Source organism: Triturus cristatus, chromosome 6, assembly GCF_964204655.1.
Source record: "Triturus cristatus chromosome 6, aTriCri1.1, whole genome shotgun sequence".
Classification (NCBI taxonomy): Eukaryota; Metazoa; Chordata; class Amphibia; order Caudata; family Salamandridae; genus Triturus; species Triturus cristatus.
Window position 1 is genome coordinate 1,077,712,349 of NC_140589.1, and position 18,982 is coordinate 1,077,731,330.

The 18,982-nt window shown below is 46.4% G+C and overlaps 1 protein-coding gene across 2 annotated transcripts in view; it reads right to left on the reverse strand.

Moving 5' to 3' along the window:
* Window positions 1-900: 900 nt before the first annotated feature.
* Window positions 901-18,982, reverse strand: part of EGLN1 (egl-9 family hypoxia inducible factor 1) — a 273,058-nt gene continuing 254,976 nt past the window's right edge. For both annotated transcript variants that reach the window (XM_085611948.1, XM_085611950.1), the window contains one exon: window positions 901-2,236. In XM_085611948.1, coding sequence (XP_085468074.1) covers window positions 2,175-2,236 — 62 coding nt within the window. In that variant the 3' untranslated portion in view covers window positions 901-2,174. The remainder of the gene's footprint in view (window positions 2,237-18,982) is intronic.

Below are 18,982 nucleotides of genomic sequence, written 5' to 3' on the forward strand. Positions count from 1 at the left end.
GAATAGTTTAAATGTTGTAAAATGGCTGCTGTTTTTTTCTGTATACATAGTAAAGCGAAAGAAGAAAAGCATAACCTGAGCCTCCGGTCCGGACATAGAAACACAGATATCTACTCGGCCCTTCTCCTCACAATATTCAACGTATAATTGCCATGTTAATAAGTATTGCATGACTATATGAATGCTAATGTCACCAGTAAGCAGGACAGGCACATTGGCCTCATTTTCTACATAACTGCATGTGGGCTTTTCAGACTTGCCACTCACCTGGGTTTTTCAGTTCACAAATTCAGATTCGTTTTTAACTATAAAAGTTTATTCTACAAAGCAATTCCAAATGCAATTAGGAATAAAACAACTGCCTGAATATTGTAACATATTTGCAGACTTACAGCCATCGCACCCATCCAAATGCTGTTGAATAGGTTTCAGTTGAAGTGGGTTCAAATGACCTATAAATCACTATATGGATTTAAGATTAGCTACTTTTAGGACATCTTTTCAGTACACACCACTGGCTAAAACATTCTGAATTTTTGGCAAGCTTTTTCAGCCAATGGCCATGCTTTGAGTGCTGTACCCAAGACATATTGCACCAGTAGACCAGATCCCGCTGACAGGCAATAGCATTTATGGATTACCCAAGTGATATTTTTTTGTTTACTAATTGGCCGAACTCCATTTTCACTTCAATAGCCACATCGATTTCTACAATATGTATTAATGCCCAGGAACGGGGAACAAATGGAGAAAGATAAATCTAGCAGTAAAAGCGGACAATTTGGAAAGAGAAATCTTCAGACACCTATCTAAACAAATGTACAGCAACCAATGCAGGAAACAGCCTGAACACCATACCGGTTAGACTTGCAGCTTATTGAAGACTCCTACAGTAACAGATTTCTTTGACTTAACTGTTTATTGTAACCACAAATAGTCATTGCCCATTACACGTCTTTTGCACACTATCGCCTTTGATAAACCTGGATCACAAAGTTGATATTTCAGAGAAAATAATTTGCAAGAGGACACAATAAATAAAAAGTGATAAAATGTTTCATGTCTTGTACACTCTTAAATCAGGCCTTTTCTAAAAAATACTACTGTAAATGTTACATCATTAAATAAACTCGCATTTCAGGACAACCACTGGTAATGGAAACATTTGCTTCTCCTCTGTGACTAACAAGTCTGGCTCGGCAAAATATAAAATTAAACGCTCTGAACCATAAGAGTTCCTTAGATACTAAATTTCAGTTAGTTACAGGATCTCTAGTGTGAACTTAAGCAGAACAAAAACAGATAAAACAATACTATAACCTGCATGTGGAGAAAAAAACTATTATAAAAGACAGCCTTTAACTGTAATGCCTGATGTTTACCAATGCTTTTAAGGAAGAAATATGTCATGTAATCGATTTTATAATGGCATCTATTTTTGAAAGCACTTACAATCTCATCCCTCTAGCTTTAATTATATATTACTAGGATTCATCATAAGATTGGTTTCCTCAATTTCAGTCAGCACAAAGTAATACACAGCAGCTATTGTTTTACGGTTCCAACTAGAAGACAAAACATAGATAAACAATCAGTTGGCAAGTAAAGTGCTCCTTTTTGACTTTAGATGGAAAATGAAATACTAAATTGATGCCGACTGGCATCACAGAATTAAGTCAGTTAGATTGTTCGTCGAAGAAAAGAACAGACCGAAAATCTTATAAAAATAGAGCAATGCGTTTGAGGCCAACACTGTATTTTTCTTTCACCAACTTTGAAAAAGTGTACCTTGTCATAAAAAAATTACTTGAATTTCTAATTTTACTACATAGAAAATTGGGAGGCAAATCAGATTCTGTTGAGTAACATTTCAGGCAGAAGAATCATGGAAAACGTTAGGCACAGCACTTCTTTCGTGTTCGCATGTGCAGATGTCTCACTGATAGCGCATATTCTTCACAGAAGGAGTTGCAGCCTGAAAGTCAATCATGAGGAAAAATATCTGTTAGCAGTAAAATTCTTCTGTCGGTTGCAAACTGAACACAGAGTTCAATTGCTAGTGCAGATGGGCCATCTGTTTCCTGTAGTCCCATGGATTCACATTCAAAAGCTAACTTAGAAGCTTCAAGGATCAACGGTAAGAATATGTAAAGTATACTGCTGGATCGCATGACTTAAACTTCTTTTTCAATTCTATCTGAAGGTTTGTTGAGTTCAACCCTCACACCCTTTTCACCTAAGGGAGGAAAAGAAAAAATTCAATTGTGTAGAAAGTCATTTTTAATAACGGTTTCATACCTTTCCTTGTTACGTTAGGGAAGAGCATCTGAAACATCGCCCAAGGTACAGAATAGTTCACACTACCACAGAGAAATATTAGTGGACCAAAACAAACAAAAAAAACACAATCTTGTAGCACAAAAGACATACAAGTATAAATTTTCAATCAAAACAATAAACATCATAATGGCGCCTTCCTGGCTCAATTAACACCCAAGATGACACATTAAAAATTACTTCTCACAGGCAAAGAGACCAGGTTAATATAGTCATGTCAAAAATCAAATAACTAAGTAGGAGAAGCAACAAGGCTACAAGTTAAAATTTAGTGCAAACCCCTAGCATGAAGAGCTTATCATACACAAGTCTCCCAGGTGTGACAGAAAGCAACAGAAAAAGGACATAACTAATATGCATGTCGAAACTGTTCAGCTTGTACTATCTGAAACTTTGCCTATTTCCACCTTTCACATCTCTCAGGAGCAGACCGTGCTCGCAACGTGGAAATCATTACCAACACACATTTTGATATACTTATAGATACCATGCTGAAAGAAGATATATAAAAGGACATAGGTCAGATGCTCCAAGGTAGCTTAGTTAAAACAGTGGTCCAAACTTGACAGTTGAACTGCCACTTATCAAATGTTGTGCCAGGAAAGAGCTTTAAAAGTACGAATGATAGAAGTTTGATAACAGACTGCGGTTTACACTGGTTTCCATCGTGATCATTGTCAAGATTGTTCCACTATACAGCAGCCACAACTCCTGATAATGCAACACAGTTCCAAAAGCCAGAACAACAAGCAACAAAGTCAACGGGGAAGGCTTTTTTTTTACTTTTTAGAGTGAAAATGTTTTTTCTTTGATTGGTAAATCTTTATGTGCGATTGTGCTGACTAGTGAGTTAGAGAATGAGTTAAGGAGTGGATGCATGAATGCCTGAACGGTCTTACCATTGTTCTTCATCAAAGCTCTCTCTAGGTACACCCTCTTATTCCTACTTAACTTTGTCAATGCCTCTCTCAAGGAATCTTTCCAGAAGCTCTCAAGACGGCAGTTCCTCCCACATTTCATAATTTCTTTTTCAAAATACACTAGACCCCGATAGCCTTGCCAACTACTGATCCATCACTCATGAACCATTCATCAACAAGATCATTGAAAAAGCAGCCTATGTCAACTTCAAGATCACATCAATGCTAACCATCTCCTGTATGACTATCAGTCCGGCTGCAGATCACGCTGCAGCACAGAAAGAGCTACCTTACAAATCGCAGAATATATCCTCTTGACCACAGATGAGGATGACCCGTCCCTTTTCAGCTGCCTTTAACCGTCAACCATCCCACCCTCATATGCACCCTGGAGTCTCGAATGGGATTCCCAGGCAATGTCCTCCACTTAGTCTCCTGCCTTTCCAATTGACACCAGCTTGCTCATATGGACATTTTCATATCACTTAAGATCTGTATCAACTGCGTCATCCCGCAGAGTTCCATACTTTCTCCTGTCATCTTCAACCTCTGCATGGAGCCAACTGATGCTTTACTCACAGATAACAACATCAAGATTCACTAATATATCAATAATAAACAACCGTACTTGAAAGTCTTCTATGCTTCAGACATCCAATGCCTCAAACACTGCTTGCACATCATCCATTGCTGGATATCTAGCAACTACCTGAAGCTTAACCCAACTGAGACAGAATTCCAGGTACTAGCTGTGGAGAGCAGCTGAGGCTTATCCAGGAGGGTGTAAAGCAGATGCAATTACCACAGTAGTCCGTCAGAGAGGGTCGCACACAGGAAAGAACCACATCAGTGTTAGCAAAATTAAGTATTATTTATTAAAACACCAAATACTAACCTACTTGGTATATCTCCTACCCCGAGATATGATCACACAACAAATAAACCATAAAAACGAACAGGGTACCTAACCGAGGATACCACCCAAGAATCTGCAAGACAAGGGAAGCTCGCACCACCAACGGCAAGTTAATAGGATTGCCTAGGCACCTGTATGCAGAGGTAATACACTGGGTTAGTGTCCATAGGATAACATGGGGAAGTCATGGTTAGGATATTTAAGATTCAGGATCCTTCACAGAGGACCCTGAAGAAACCCGCTGGACAAGGGAGGTTTGAGAGTACCCCCACTGTAGGAAAGTAGGATCTTTCTGACATATGTTACCCACACTTTTTGCCTTGTGTCAGTTTGTTTTAACTGTACTACACTGGGATCCTGCTAATCCGGACCCCAGTGTCTGTGCCCTCCTGTGAGAAGTTGGCCTGGCATATGCTGGTCACTAGTTATAGTGGCCACCTTGCACCAGTCCAATTCGACTCTTATGGTAGATAGGTTTAAGACAACCTTTTAAAGAAATCTATCCTAGTGGTAGCTGTGGAGAGCAGCCTTCAGGCTAAGTCTCTGAGGAATGTAAAGCAGCTTGTTTTACCTTATAATCTCTTGAATTACCAAATGAAAGGGCACCACAAAGGTATATCAAATATATATGTATTTATTACCGGACACACACTACTAATCTCTTTATGAGATTAGAAACCAGGTAAACATTCAAATGTCAACGTTTCACAATAAATTAAGCACAAATATGGCTGGAGATCCAAGGGGCGTACCAGCCCATATACTAAAAAAATGGTATAACCAGGTCGACTTGCAAAATGACAAGGCCTGGGGAATCGCTGGGGCTTCACTACTGCAGTGTTAGCAGGTAAGTAACAGGCTCACGGGAGACGCGTGCAGTGTGTGAACACAGCCGCGGGTTCCCTATTGATTACAATGGAGAAAGTCGCGGTTTGATTTTTAAAATTTTAGGGTACTTCGATGAAGTCTACAAGCAAGCCACTTACAAGGTAAGTAGTTCGAGGGCCAACACACACTAGGGCACCGGAGTGCACGAGTTACCTCACCCAGGGAAGCCAGGTGCATAGGTGTCTTTTGGTGTCGGGTCACGCCGCTGTTTTCTATGGAGACCAAAGAAGACTTGCTGCTTGCGTCGACTGAAGAAGTTTCCGGTGGAATTCAAAGGTGGATTCACGATGCAGAAGACCTGAAAATTGAAGGGACAGTGTTCAAGGTCACTTGCCAGTGACCGGTGGCCAGCAAGATGGATGACCACAGATGTCGCGTGATTTCAGGGCGTCAACGGTGTTTTGACTCTTCGCTCACGAGGTCCAGGAAGGATCGACGATGACCAGCAGCTGGATTCGGAGTGCCCTATGACGTCTGCAGCTGATGGCGGTGTCGGCAACCGGATTGGAGCCAACAAGCCTTCGCAACTGCAAGTCTCGTGTAGACTGAAGAAAGTCGATGGTGCAGACCAGCAAGGTCTGAGGGACTCACCCAGCGAGGGTGAGTGAGGGCAGGCCTGGAGCAACCAGGGGAGCCCTTTTAGTCGATGAGAAAGTCTTCGGGGGACCCACTAGCCAACGGGCACGTGATCGCGAAGACGCCTCCTCAGGAAATGCTTCACAGGAGCCCACGGTCACTCGGGACGGGGTAGGCCGCTGATTTTTGCTGCAAGACCTGCTGGAGGCTTGGGCAACAAATGGTCCAAAGCACAAGTTCGTAGAACGTTGTTAAGGGATTGCACTCGAGAATAGTGCACCGTCCCCGGGTATTGCTGTTACTCATCACTCGTGGGGTCCACTCGCCACAGCTTTGCTGGGGACTCACAATGGCCGTCGAGAAGTCAGGAAATCCACTTCCGGGGCAGCAGGGACTTCGAACTCCGGTGGGAGTGGGAACGTTTGCAACCGTAGATTAAGGTTTTTGGTGCCTGCCAAGCAGGGGAGTCACTCCTTGACTCCAAGGGAGATTCTTCTGTCTTCCAAAGGTAGTGGAACGTCGAAGGGCCAGGATTCTTCTTTGTAGAGCGTCGTCCAGGGTTATCTTAATTGCACTGGAAATGCTTGCTTTCTTATAGTGAAGATAGGGGAGGGACTAGCTCTATGACCACTCCTCTAGGAGGGTCAGGGTAGGGGGTGGTTACACCCACTTCCCTTTGTCCAGTTTCGCGCCAGAGCAGCGACAGGTAGCCCCTGAACCGGTTTGAGCTGGCATATGCACAGAGGAGCCTACTGCTCCCTTAGTGCAGGACTTCAAAGCACTCTAGGAGTGCACCCACCCAGCCCCAATACACTAAATCCTGTCTGGAAGGTGGCGACACCTCCCTGTGACAGGATGCCTTTTGTTGGGCTCCCTCCACTGCGAGTTTGTCAGCAGCAGGAGGGCAGCCCAGTGTCTGTGCTGGTGGCATCCATTTTGTGATGCCAGGGCTCTTTCAGATTTCTGTTGTTTAGTACAGTAGGTACATGTCATCCCCTCTAGAAGGGTGGGATCATACTCCGGCACCAGTTACTGGTGTGGGGGTATGACTCCAAGTTGTTTGACACCAAACACGACATGTTTTGATGCAGTCATTCCAAAGTTAGCATTTACCGGGAGGTTATAATGCACTTAAAGAGTATATGGTTTAACCGCATCCACAAACAGCTATAGAGAATAGACTCTGGTAGCCGCAGAGGGGTCCTGCTCATGCAGAGGCACCCCACTCACATAGTAAACCAAGCACCCTGCCCTCAGGATTGATAGGGTCTGCCATAGGGGTGGCTGATAGGTTTATATGTGTGTGTATGGTGAGATATAGAAACCTATACCTCAGTTAGGAGTGCTAACACTACCTCACACAGGCTGCAGTAGCAGGCCTGTGGTGTCAGATTGAGAATGCTTCCCAGGGGTGGCATAATACATGCTGCAGCCCCTGGTAGGCCTGTGAAGTACCAATGCCCTAGGTACCTAAGGTACCATACACTAGGGGCTCATAAGGTACCCCAGTATCCAATCACTAGTGCATCTAATATGCACACCAAGTTGTTTAGAGAGAACAGAGACTGGGGCCCTGATTAGCAGGGACCCAGCCAGACTAGGCCAGAAACTAGTGTATACATCAGAAAAAAAGTGGGGGCAACATAAGTGCAGATCCTACTCTCCTACACTACCCCCCCCCCCCCCACCAAACGCAGGGACATTAAACTAACCTCGACCAGTTGAGTCTTCATGTTCTAAGTGGAAATACCTTGAGAGTCCATCTGCATTGGCATGTTGGGTCCCAGGTTTATGTTCCACTGTATAGTCCATCCCCTGTAGGGAAATGGACCACCTGAGCAATTTAGGATTTTCACCTTTCATCTGTTTGAGCCATATGAGGGGCTTGTGGTCAGTCTGAACTATGAAGTGAGTGCCAAACAAGTATGGCCTCAGCTTCTTCAGGGCCCACACCACAGCAAAGGCCTCCCTCTCTATAGCTGACCAACGTTTCTCTCTAGGGGTCAGCCTTCTGCTTATGAAAGCTACTGGCTGGTCTTGACCTTCATCATTAAGTTGAGACAGTACTATAGTACCCAGTCAGGCCTAATAAGGCTCTGACCTGTGTCTGGGTTGTTGGAGCTACCCATTCCATTATGGTTTGGATTTTGCTCTGCAATGGTTGAACCTGGCCTCCACCTACAAGGTGGCCCGGGTACACAACCTGACTCTGCCCTATCTGGCACTTAGTAGCCTGGATAGTGAGGCCTGCTTTTTGCAGGGCCTCTAAAACATTCCCGAGGTGGACCAGGTGATCCTGCCAGGTGGAACTAAAGACCGCAATATCATCTAGATAAGCTGAGCAATAAGTTTCCATACCAGTCAGAACTTTATTCACCAACCTCTGAAAAGTGGCAGGTGCATTTTTCAGACCAAAGGGCATTACCAGAAAGTGATCGTGCCCACCAGGGGTTGCAAATGCTGTTTTGGTCTTGGCATCATCAGCTAACTTGATTTGCCAGGAGCCAGCTGTTAGGTCAAATGTACTCAGATACTTGGCTGAGGCCAAAGTGTCTAGAAGTTCATCTGCCCTGGGAATTGGATAGGCATCAGTCCTGGTGACTGCATTGAGGCCCCTGTAGTCAACACAAAACCTCATCTCTTTCTTACCACCCTGGGTATGAGGGTTTGGCACAAGGACTACTGGGCTAGCCCAAGGGCTATCTGAGGGCTCAATAACACCTAGTTCCAAGGGCTATCTGAGGGCTCAATAACACCTAGTTCCAACATTTTATGGACTTCAGTTCTGATACAGTCCCTGACATGGTCAGGTTGCCTGTAGATTTAACTCTTTACAGGCAGACTGTCTCCAGTGTCCACCTCATGGGTGCACCAGGAAGTCTGACTTGGGGTCAGGCTAAACATATGTCTAAACTGCTGTAGCACTTGTCTACATTCAGTTTGTTGATGTTCAGTGAGGCTGCTTGCCAAAGCAACACCATCAACTGACCCATCATCAGGGTTCTGTGAGAGCAGGTCAGGGAGAGGGTCACTCTCCTCCTCCTGATCCTCATCAGTTGCAATGAGCAAGCCCATGTCAGCCCTGTCCACATATGGTTTAAGTCTGTTGACATGGAGCACCCTAAGGGGGCTCCTGGGAGTTCAAAGATCCACCAAGTAGGTGACTTCTCCCTTTTTCTCAACAATTGTATGGGGGCCACTCCATTTGTCCTGGAGGGCTGCTGGGGCCACAGGCTCCAACACCCACACTTTCTGGCCTGGCTGATAAACAGTCAGGACTGCCTTTTGGTCATGCCAAGCTTTTTGTAATTCTTGGCTAGCCTCAAGGTTTTCAGTTCCCTTCTTCATGTACTCTGCCATCCGGGAGCGGAGACCAAGTACATAGTCAATCACATCCTGTTTGGGAGGTTTGAGAGGTAACTCCCAGCCCTCCTTCACCAGACATAAGGGTCCTCTCACAGGGTGCCCAAACAGATGTTCAAAAGGGCTGTAGCCAACCCCCTTCTTTGGGACCTCCATGTATGCAAACAGAAGGCAGGGAAGTAAAAGGTCCCATTTTCGCCTAAGCTTTTCTGGGAGGCCTTTAATCATTCCCTTTAGGGTTTTGTTGAATCTCTCAACTAACCCATTGCATTGTGGGTGATGGGGGAATAGTGAACTTGTAGTTGACACCACACTCCTTCCACATTGCTTTTAGATATCCTGACAAAGTTTGTACCTCTGTCAGATATGACCTTCTTAGGGAAACCCACTCTGGAGAAAACTCCAATAAGGGCTCTTGCTACCACAGGAGCTGTGGTAGTCCTTAGGATACCTGGTGGCATGATCCACTACCATCAGTATAAATCTGTGCCCGGACGCAGTTGGAGGGTCAAGGGGACCAACAATGTCAATCCCTACCCTTTCAAAGGGAACCCCCACCACAGGAAGTGGTATCAGGGGGGGCTTTGTTGTGCCACCTGACTTGCCACTGGCTTGGCAAGTGACACAGGAGCGACAAAACTCCTTGGTGTCCTCAGACGTGTGGCCAATGAAAATGTGGAACAAGCCTGTCCCAGGTCTTGTTTTGGCCCAAGTGTCCTGCCAATGGGATGTCATGTGCTAGGGTCAAGAGGAACCCCCTAAACCCTGCGGTATTACCAACCTCCTGGTGGCTCCAGGGGTAGCCTCAGAATATAGGAGCCCCTCATCCCAATAAACTTTATGGGACCCACTAGCACTCCCAGCAGCTTGCTGTCTGGGGTTTAAGAGAGGGGAAGCACTGTTGCTCCTTGCTCAGATCTTCCCTGGAAGCCCCCCCTCCCCCCAAGAACTCAACCTGACAAGGCTCAAGTTCCTCTGGGGCAGTTCCTTCTTCAGGCTCTGCTTCTCTTCCCTCAGGAGGGGAATCTGACATCTGAGACAGAGGGGAAGGCCCAGCCTTAACCCTACTGCTCCTCCTCTTGGGTAGCATCTGGTCCCTAGTTTCAGGATCCAGAGCTGGTTCAGCTTTATGCATTTTGGCTTGTGACCTGGTCACAGCAAATACCTCTGCAGGTATGCCCAACATCACAGCATGAGTCCATAATTCCACTTCAGACCAGGCTGAAGTCTCCAGATCATTAACCAACAAACATTCGACAGGGAGGTCTGCACGGACTACTACCTTTTTGAGGACAGTTACCCCTCCCCAGGAGAAATTCACAACTGCCAGACTATGGTTGGTCCTGACATTGCTTGCATTGGTCACCTGGTACATTTTACCCAGGATGATCTGTGCAGGGTCCACTAGATCCTCTGCCACCATGGTGACACTAGCACCTGTGTCCCTGAATGCCAAAGCCTGTTTGCCATTTATGATAGGCTGCTGTTTGTACTTGCTCAGGTTACTGGGGCTCACTAGGATGGACATATCAAGGTCTCCCTCAAAAACTAGCAATGCCTGTGTTGGTACTCTGACTAGGCCAGAGTCCACATCAGAACCCAGGGTCAACCCTACTGCACCCTTATTCTGATTATTACCTCCACCAATGACTGCACTAGGGGGAACAGTTGCCTTAGGGGCTGGAGTGGTGGTGGTTTGGTCTTTGGACTTGGTACAATCAGTAGTCCAGTGCCCTTTGTTTACAGAATTTGCACCAGGGCTTCTTTTGGCCTTTTCTCTTTGTAGACTGTGAATCCCCACCAGTAGTAGATTTTTGGGGCCCTTGTGAAGACTTCTGGTCTTTTGACTTAACCCCCCACCTTTATCTGAGCCTTTAGGATCTTGCTTCTTGGTGTCACCCCCTTGGTTCTGGGTTTTCTGCCTCACCCTGGTTCTGACCCATTTGTCTGCCTTCTTTCCCAATTCCTGGTGAGAGGTCAGATCAGAATCCACCAGGTACTGATGCAACAACTGGTTTTGGCAATTATTAATGATCCGTTCTCTCATTATAAGATGATACAATCCCTTAAAATCAGCAACTCTACTACCAACCAGCCAACCTTCTAGGGCCTTGGTTGCACAATTAAAGTCAGTCCAATCCTGAGTCTGTGCTTTCTGGGTATCTCTGAATTTCAACCTGTACTGTTCAGTGGTTAAGCCAAACCCATCTATTAATGCACTCTTCAGGGCTTCATAGTCATAAGCATCCTCTTCTCTGACAGTGAAGAGCTTATCTCTACCTTTATCTGAAAAGGGGAGCCACAAGATTGCTGCCCACTGTTTCTGGGGGACCTGTTGCACTTTACAGGCCCTCTCCATAGCAGTTATCCATTTGTGGATATCATCCCCACTCTGGTAGGGAGGAACAACCTTGGACAGGTTCCTATGGTCTGAAATGTAATCTGCCTCTAGGGACACTTTCTGCCACCAGGGGTATCTAAACCCTCTTTTCTAGAAGCTCTCTGGAGCTCAAAGGCTTCTCTATCTAAGGCCAATTGCTTGGTTCTGAGGGCAAGCCTAGCTTCCTCATACTGGAGCATCTTGTACCTTCGATCATAGGAGGTCTCTCTATGTAAGTAGGAGTTCCTCTGATGGACCGATTCTCTGTTAGAGTGATATGAATGGTCAGAGTCCCTTGAAAGGGACCTAGGCCTCTCTTCCACTCCATCAGTCCTCTTAGGGAGGATTCCTCTGTCCTGTTCAGACCTTTCTGGGTCCGGCCCTTCAATCACAGACTCCAGGTCATCTTGATTTTCATCATCAGACCCAGAGACTATGGTTGACCTACCCCCTGATCCAGATCCACTAGCTCCTATAGCTAGTCTAAGATCATGTGCTACTAACAGATCTATCAGGTGTTGTGTGGAGGGACTCTGTCCTTGCTTCAGGTGTCTTGCACCACACATGGCCTTCAAGTCATAGTAGGTCATGTCCTTGTACTGAGGCTTGGTAGACCCACTGGCTCCACCTTTTGAGGACATTCTAGTGTTGTGCAGTGTTGTACTACCTACACTAGTTTTTTGCCTACTGAACCTAGCTTGAGCTGTAGCAAGGGTGTGCTTATCCCTTCACAAACAGCTCTAAGTTCAGTAGAACTTATTGACACTAAGCTTGACTTTATATGTACCTTGAGTACCTTTAGTGGTTTTCGGTTAGTAATTCAAATTGAGATTTTCTGGTAAAACAATGGCAAGCTGGAATCCCACACGCTGCCCACCAATGTGAATAGTTGGCCTGGCATATGCTGGTCACTAGTTATAGTCTTCAGTCGACACAAGCAGCAAGTCTTCTTTGGTCTCCATAGAAAACAGCTACGCGACCAGACAGCAAAAGACACCTATGCACCCGGCTTCCCTGGGTGAGGTAACTCATGCACTCCGGTGCCCTAGTGTGTGTTGGCCCTCGAAGTACTTACCTTGTAAGTGGCTTGCTTGTAGACTTCCTCGAAGTACCCTAAAACTTTAAAAATCAAACTGCGACTTGCTTCATTGTAATCAATAGGGAACCCGCGGCTGTGTTCACACACTGCACGCGTCTCCCGTGGGCCTGTTACTTACCTGCTAACACTGCAGTAGTGAAGCCCCAGCGATTCCCCAGGCCCAAGGCCTTGTCATTGTGCAAGTCGACATCCTTATACCACTTTTAGTATATGGTCTGGTACGCCCCTAGGGCTCCAGCCATATTTGTGCTTAATTTATTGTGAAACGTTGACATTTGTACCTGGTTTCTAATCTCATAAAGAGATTAGTAGAGTGTGTCTAGTAATAAATACTTATATATTTGATATATATACCTGTGTGGTGCCCTTTCATTTGGTAATTCAAGAGATTATAAGGTAAAACAAGCTGCTTTACATTCCTCTGAGACATAGCCCGAAGGCTGCTCTCCACAGCTACCACTAGGATAGCTTTCTTTAAAAGGTTGTCTTAAACCTATCTACCATAAGAGTCGAATTGGACTGGTGCAAGGTGGCCACTATAACTAGTGACCAGCATATGCCAGGCCAACTATTGACACCTCCCGCCTCAATTCATCGGTAAGTACTTTGTACACCTCACAATTGGTATGCTTGTGTAAGCCCCCAGTATATGGTAACTATGGGCACTGGTACACCAGGAATCTCCCTAGGGCTGCAGCATATATTATGCCTCGCATGGGAACCCATGCAAACTGTGTCTGCAGGTCTGCCATAGCAGCCTGCATGAAATAGTGCATGCACCTTTCACTTTAGATTGAAGGTTTTCCTTATATCCCGGTCACTGCACTTAAAAGCTGTTAGTCACCCCTACGGTAGGCCTTACAGCCCACAGGCAGGGTGCATGGTTCTAAATGTGAGGGAGCCCCTGCACGAGCAGAGACACCCTACAAACCCCAGAGTCCGTTCTCTGGGCTTTGTAAGTGCAGAGAAGCCATTTTAAGGTATGTAGTGGACACTGGCCAAGTCGAGATTCCAACTACATAATGGCTTCACCGAACCAGGTCATGTTTGGTATTAAACATGTTGGAATCATGCCACTACACTGATTCTGCTGCTAGCTGCATGATCCCATGTACTGGGGAGGCTCCTTGGAGAACCCCCCCTCCCCACGTCTATCCGGTCTGCGTGCAAGCCAGTGCTACTGCGGACCCCAGACATGGTTCTGCCCTCCTGCTGCTGAGCTTAACTTGGGCAGGGAAAGGCAGAAAAAAGGATTTACTGCAGAGGAGAGCATCTACCTCTCCTTTAGAAAAAAGGTGTCATAGGCTAGGGTGGAGGTGCTTCTGAGCATCTCCAGACTGCCTTGAAGAGCACATTTGGTACCCCCCTTACGAAAAAAACAGGTTGTGACAGTCCAGGAGCCCTTGGCTCTCGCCCTGGTGCTAAACTCCACAAAGGACAGGGGAGTGACCACCCCCTTGTCTGTCTGGCTCCTCCCCAGGTGCCACTTGATTCTGCAATGTTAAATCTCAGATGTGCAGAGGCCCCTGGGAACATCTGACTGGTCAAGAATGCAGAGAGTAGCGTCATTGACCCCCCCCCCCCCCCCCCGGTGGGTCACAGCAAAAGCCGTTCATCCCCTTTCCTGGATTACTTAAGGGCTCCCTTGAGGCTGGATCCTTAGATTCGTCCAGACTTCACCTTCAAGTCCTGACTAGGTTCATCTGAATTTCTGTCTCAGCACTTCTGCTGTTGGCCATCAAACTCTGCTCCTCAACCTAGCCAGGAACCAAGACAAAGAGAGCTTCTGGTAGGAAGACTCCTACTGCAACTTTTTCTGTGCTATTCCAGGTTCTGCAACTTCTGTGGCTGTACATCCTTCTGAGTCTCCCAAGACTCTGTATCAAAATAGCAAGAATAAATCTTCCTTGGAGTGAAGGAGGCACTCCCCTGCATCTGCAGGCACCTCGACGATGTCAACCGCCTTGTGGATCCAGCTGTCCCACAGACATCTTCCGGCTCTACAGCACAGATAGTGGTTTGTTGGCTCCCCAGAGGCCTGGCTAGTCTTCCCTGCCACTTGGACAACTGTAATCCCTCTGCAGCAGACCTGAACCACCTCCCTGTGAACCATGTCGGCCAGCTGTTGCCAAGGCTTGTTGACTCTCTTCACGGAAGATCTTCAAGATCCAAGAAGCCCCAGCCTCCAGCATCGCACAGCTACAAGCACAACGTCCTGCCTGCATCCTCTGTATCGGGAGCCTTCATCTCCTTTGTGCTTAGGCTTCCCTACGACTCCCTATGCCTGCTGGCAGAGGGTCCTCAAGGGGGTTCGCACGATTCCTGCTGGTTTTCCTGCATGCGGGCATTGGCTTACCCTTGCTGGGTTAGTCCCACTGAACTTGCTGGTCTGCATGCAAGCATCTTTACCTTTACCCCGACTATTATGGCTGCCAAGGATTGTTGGTGGTCCAGCCTGTCACTGACCCTCCAACATTCATCATCCGTCGTGGGACAGCTTGTTGATGGCTCCTGTGCTCCTGCATTGTAGCCTGGGCTCCAAAGATGCTTTATCAAGACCAGCGTGCTTCAGCAAGTACCTCTGACCAGGGATGGCATTGTGCTCCTGCTCTGTTTTCAGAATCCACGTTTGGATCCGTCCTGGTCCACCAGTCGCAGTAGATGCCGGACTTCCAAGATCATCAATTGGCGTCAACGGGCGGTTCAGACACCACTTCATCCATATGCACCCGGGCTCCCTGGTGTAGATATTCTGGTTCCCTGGGTATCCATGGGTAGGGTGGCTCTCCAACCTCCCCTAATCCAATTGGTGCTTTGGGGTCCTTTCTGAAGGGTCCTGACACCAGAAAATACCAACTGCGACTTACTCTGTGTTATCCTAAGGACCTTTGACCCTGTGTAACCACTGTGCACCTGGGTGCCTTGGGGACCCTAGCTACTCACCTTTGGTCGCCCTCTGCTTCTCCATCCTTGGGTAATAGTCTCATTTTGGTACCTACTTCACTTACCACTTTTAGTATATGGTTTTGCACCCCCCGTAGGGTCCCAAGTGTTTTTCTATGGTACATATATGCTTTTGAAGTGCTCTTGCTGTGTATTTGATACCGCCCGGTAGGATATATACCAAGTTAGATATTAGTGTTGTGATTATAAATACAACTGTATTTTTGTAAATACTTGTGTGGTTCTTTCTTGTGTGAAGGCTTACTGGCTGACTATGTGGTTAACGCACCCCTTTACACCCTCCTGAATAAGCCTTAGCTGCTCTCCATGGTTAACCCTTGAGAGCTTTGGTTACCAGGGACCTTAACACTATCACGAAGGGTTGTCTGGACCCAGGGCACTGCCTCACCATAGGTGAACACTATATACTGAGCCAGCATCCTACACCGGTGTACCCCTGTAAGTTCCTGGTATATGGTACTGAGGTACCCAGAGTATTGGTACACATGGGTCTCCCATGGTCCGCAGCATACATTATGCCACCCATGGGAGCCCATGCAAACTGTCTGAAGAACTGCTATCACAGTCTGCAAGAAATGATGCATGCATCTTTCACTTTAGATATAAGGTTTTCCTTATATCCCAGTCACTGCACTTAGGACTTAGAACCATGCACCCTGCCTGTGGGATGTAAGTGTGTGGGTACACCTGCAAATACCGGACTTCTTTCTCTGGACTTTGTAGGTGTGGCGAAGCCATTTTAAGTTATGTTGTGGAGACTGGCAACTCAAGATGTTCAACTACATAATGGCTTCTTCAAACCTGGTCATGTTGGGTATCAAACATGTTGGAATCATGCAACTACACCACTTTCCAGTGCTAGTTGCAGGATACCATATACTAGGGGGTTCCCTAGAGGACCCCCCTCAGCCCCCCAAATACCTACTTGTGTAGCCCTGCAGGGTCTGCCTGCCAACTTGTCCTGCTGCCGACCTCGCATTGTTTTGCCTCCTCCCCCATTGAGCTTAGCTCAGGCAGGGGAAGGCAGAAGAAAGGATGTTCTGTAGAGCAGAGGTGTGACCAACTCGTCTTTGCAAGTAGGTAGGGTAAGGGTATTTGCGAGCGCCTCCAGACTGTATTGAAGGTCACATTTGGTGACCTCCTTGAATAAAGCTATTTCCACCAGCCCCTGCTCGGTCTGAAACTACACAAAGGACAGGGGAGTGACCACCCCCCTGTCCAGCTCTTTCCCTGAGAGGTGCCCAGAGCTCCTCCAAGTGGCCGCTTGATTCTACCATCCTGAATCTTGGCTCCTGGGAAAATCTGACTGGTTAGGTCCTCAGAGTAGCATCGTTGACCCCCTCTAATAGGTGGGTCACTGCAAGTGTCCTTCCCCCTTTTAGGGTTACTTAAGGGCTCCCCTGAGGGTGGGTCCTTCGATTCGTCCAGACTACATCTTGAAGAACCAACTGTCGTCTTAAGATCATCTAAAGACTCTTCTGCTGTTGAACACTGGAACTCTGCTGCTGGATCGAGCCTGGAACCTAGACCAGACTGCTCCCAGTAGGAAAACTCCTACTGCCACTTTCAACTCCATGCTCTTCCAAGTTTCAGCAACTCCGTAGCCGTGCAACCTTCATGGGACAGCTCGTGGACGGCACCTGTTCTCCTTCCTGCATCGTCGCCTGGGCTCCACAGTGCTTCATTAAGACCTTTGTACAACAGCGAGTACCTCCAACAAGTGGTGGAATCGTGCTCCTGCTCCTCCTTTCAGGTACTTGTCATCCAGAATCCACGTTTGGGTTCCACCGACCTGGTCCACAAGTGGTTGTAGCCGTCGGACTTCCCAGATCCTCCCACATCAACGGGTGGTTCCGTCGCCACTTCACACCTGGGCTCCCTGGTATAGATATACTGGTTCCCTGGGTATCCACAGGTAGGGGTGGCTCTTCAACCTTCCTTGATCCAATTGGTTTCCTCAGGGTCCTTTGGGAAGGGTCCTGATACAGTAAAATACCACCCGCAACTTTCTCAGTGTTATCCTATGGACATTTGACCCGATGGAACACCTCTGCACCGGGCAGCCCTAGCTACTTACCTTTGGTGGTTCCGTGCTTGCCTTGGCTTCTTCATCCTTGGGTATCAGTCTTGTTTGATTGCTCACCTCACTTCCCATGTTTTTAGTACATGGTTTTGTCCACCCATAGGGGCCCATGTGTTTTTCTATGCTTAATTACCAGTTTTAAAGTATTTATTTATGTGTTTTGATATCTCCGGGAAGAAGACCTAGCAAGTAGATCTTAATGTTGGGTTTAATAAATACAGAAGTATTTTTCTAACACTGGTTTGGTTCTTTCTGGTGTGTAAGCTTTCCGATTGACTATTGTGGTAAATGCACACACTTTCCACCCTCCTGGATAAGCATTAGCTGCTCTCCACAGCTACCCCTTCAGAGCTTTATCAGGGACCACTACAACTATCACTAAGGGTTCTCTGAACTCAGTGCAGAGTGCCTCACTAATAGGTGTATACTATATACTGAGCTAGCCTCCTACACTAACCATGTCCAAAAGAGGCGCTTTCCTACAACAAATATAAATAAATCAAATTTTATTTTAATGGGAAGGTTGGCGCTTTTCTACCTTACATAGAGGTCACTCATTGTCCATACAATATTACTGTTCATGCATATGCACTGCTTCCCGAAATCAATCTGAGGATACTAAGTTTTTAGCCCCCAATTTCAAATTCCTAAACATTAACAGAACTTATTAACATTTTCCACTTTACATTTTGTTTATATACATTAATAAATCTGTTAATTTAATATAACTTTTTAGGCAGTTGTGGGACGCCTGAGTAGGCTCTGCAGACTCCCAGGCGTTCCCCGGACCACTGGTCAATTCCCTCACTACTGCCAGTTCACACAAGAATTCTCAGATCCACATAACCAGTGAGATAACAAATAGCAACTAAAAGTCATGTGCTGCCTCATCTAACCAAGGATACGTAGACTGTTACCTTGGTGTTGGAGTGTTGTGAACAAAACAACCTTCAACTGCAGAGATCCTAGCAAGACGTAGCTTACACTTCACTGACAGCAAAGGACTATGTGAACAACAAATGCTGCACAGTCAGCCTTTTTCAAATGTAACATCTTAAAATAGTTACATTGCATTCACTTCATATCAGAACGCTCATGCAACCTGTGTTTCTCAGGGGTGTATGTCTTCGGGAGACTTTTTTTTCAAGATGACTGACTGGTTGAAATCCAGGTTCGAAAAGGTGCTCTTTGCAATCTTACACACTTGACTGTACTATCCAGAAGTTGGCCATATATGATCTACAGAAACAGTCAACAGAGAGGAGGTCCAAAGTTTTGTCTGTATCCCTTCCACAAGACATTTTGGCAAGGTATTCCCTGGCCATGCAATGCAGGTAGAGCAGCCCAAAAATCTCTGGAGGCATGCTGGGTGGAAGCTTAAGTCCTCTAATGAGCCGCAGAGCTGCAATGAATGAGCTAAAGAACCTCAGTGAATAGCTGCGGTGCCATAAAAAGT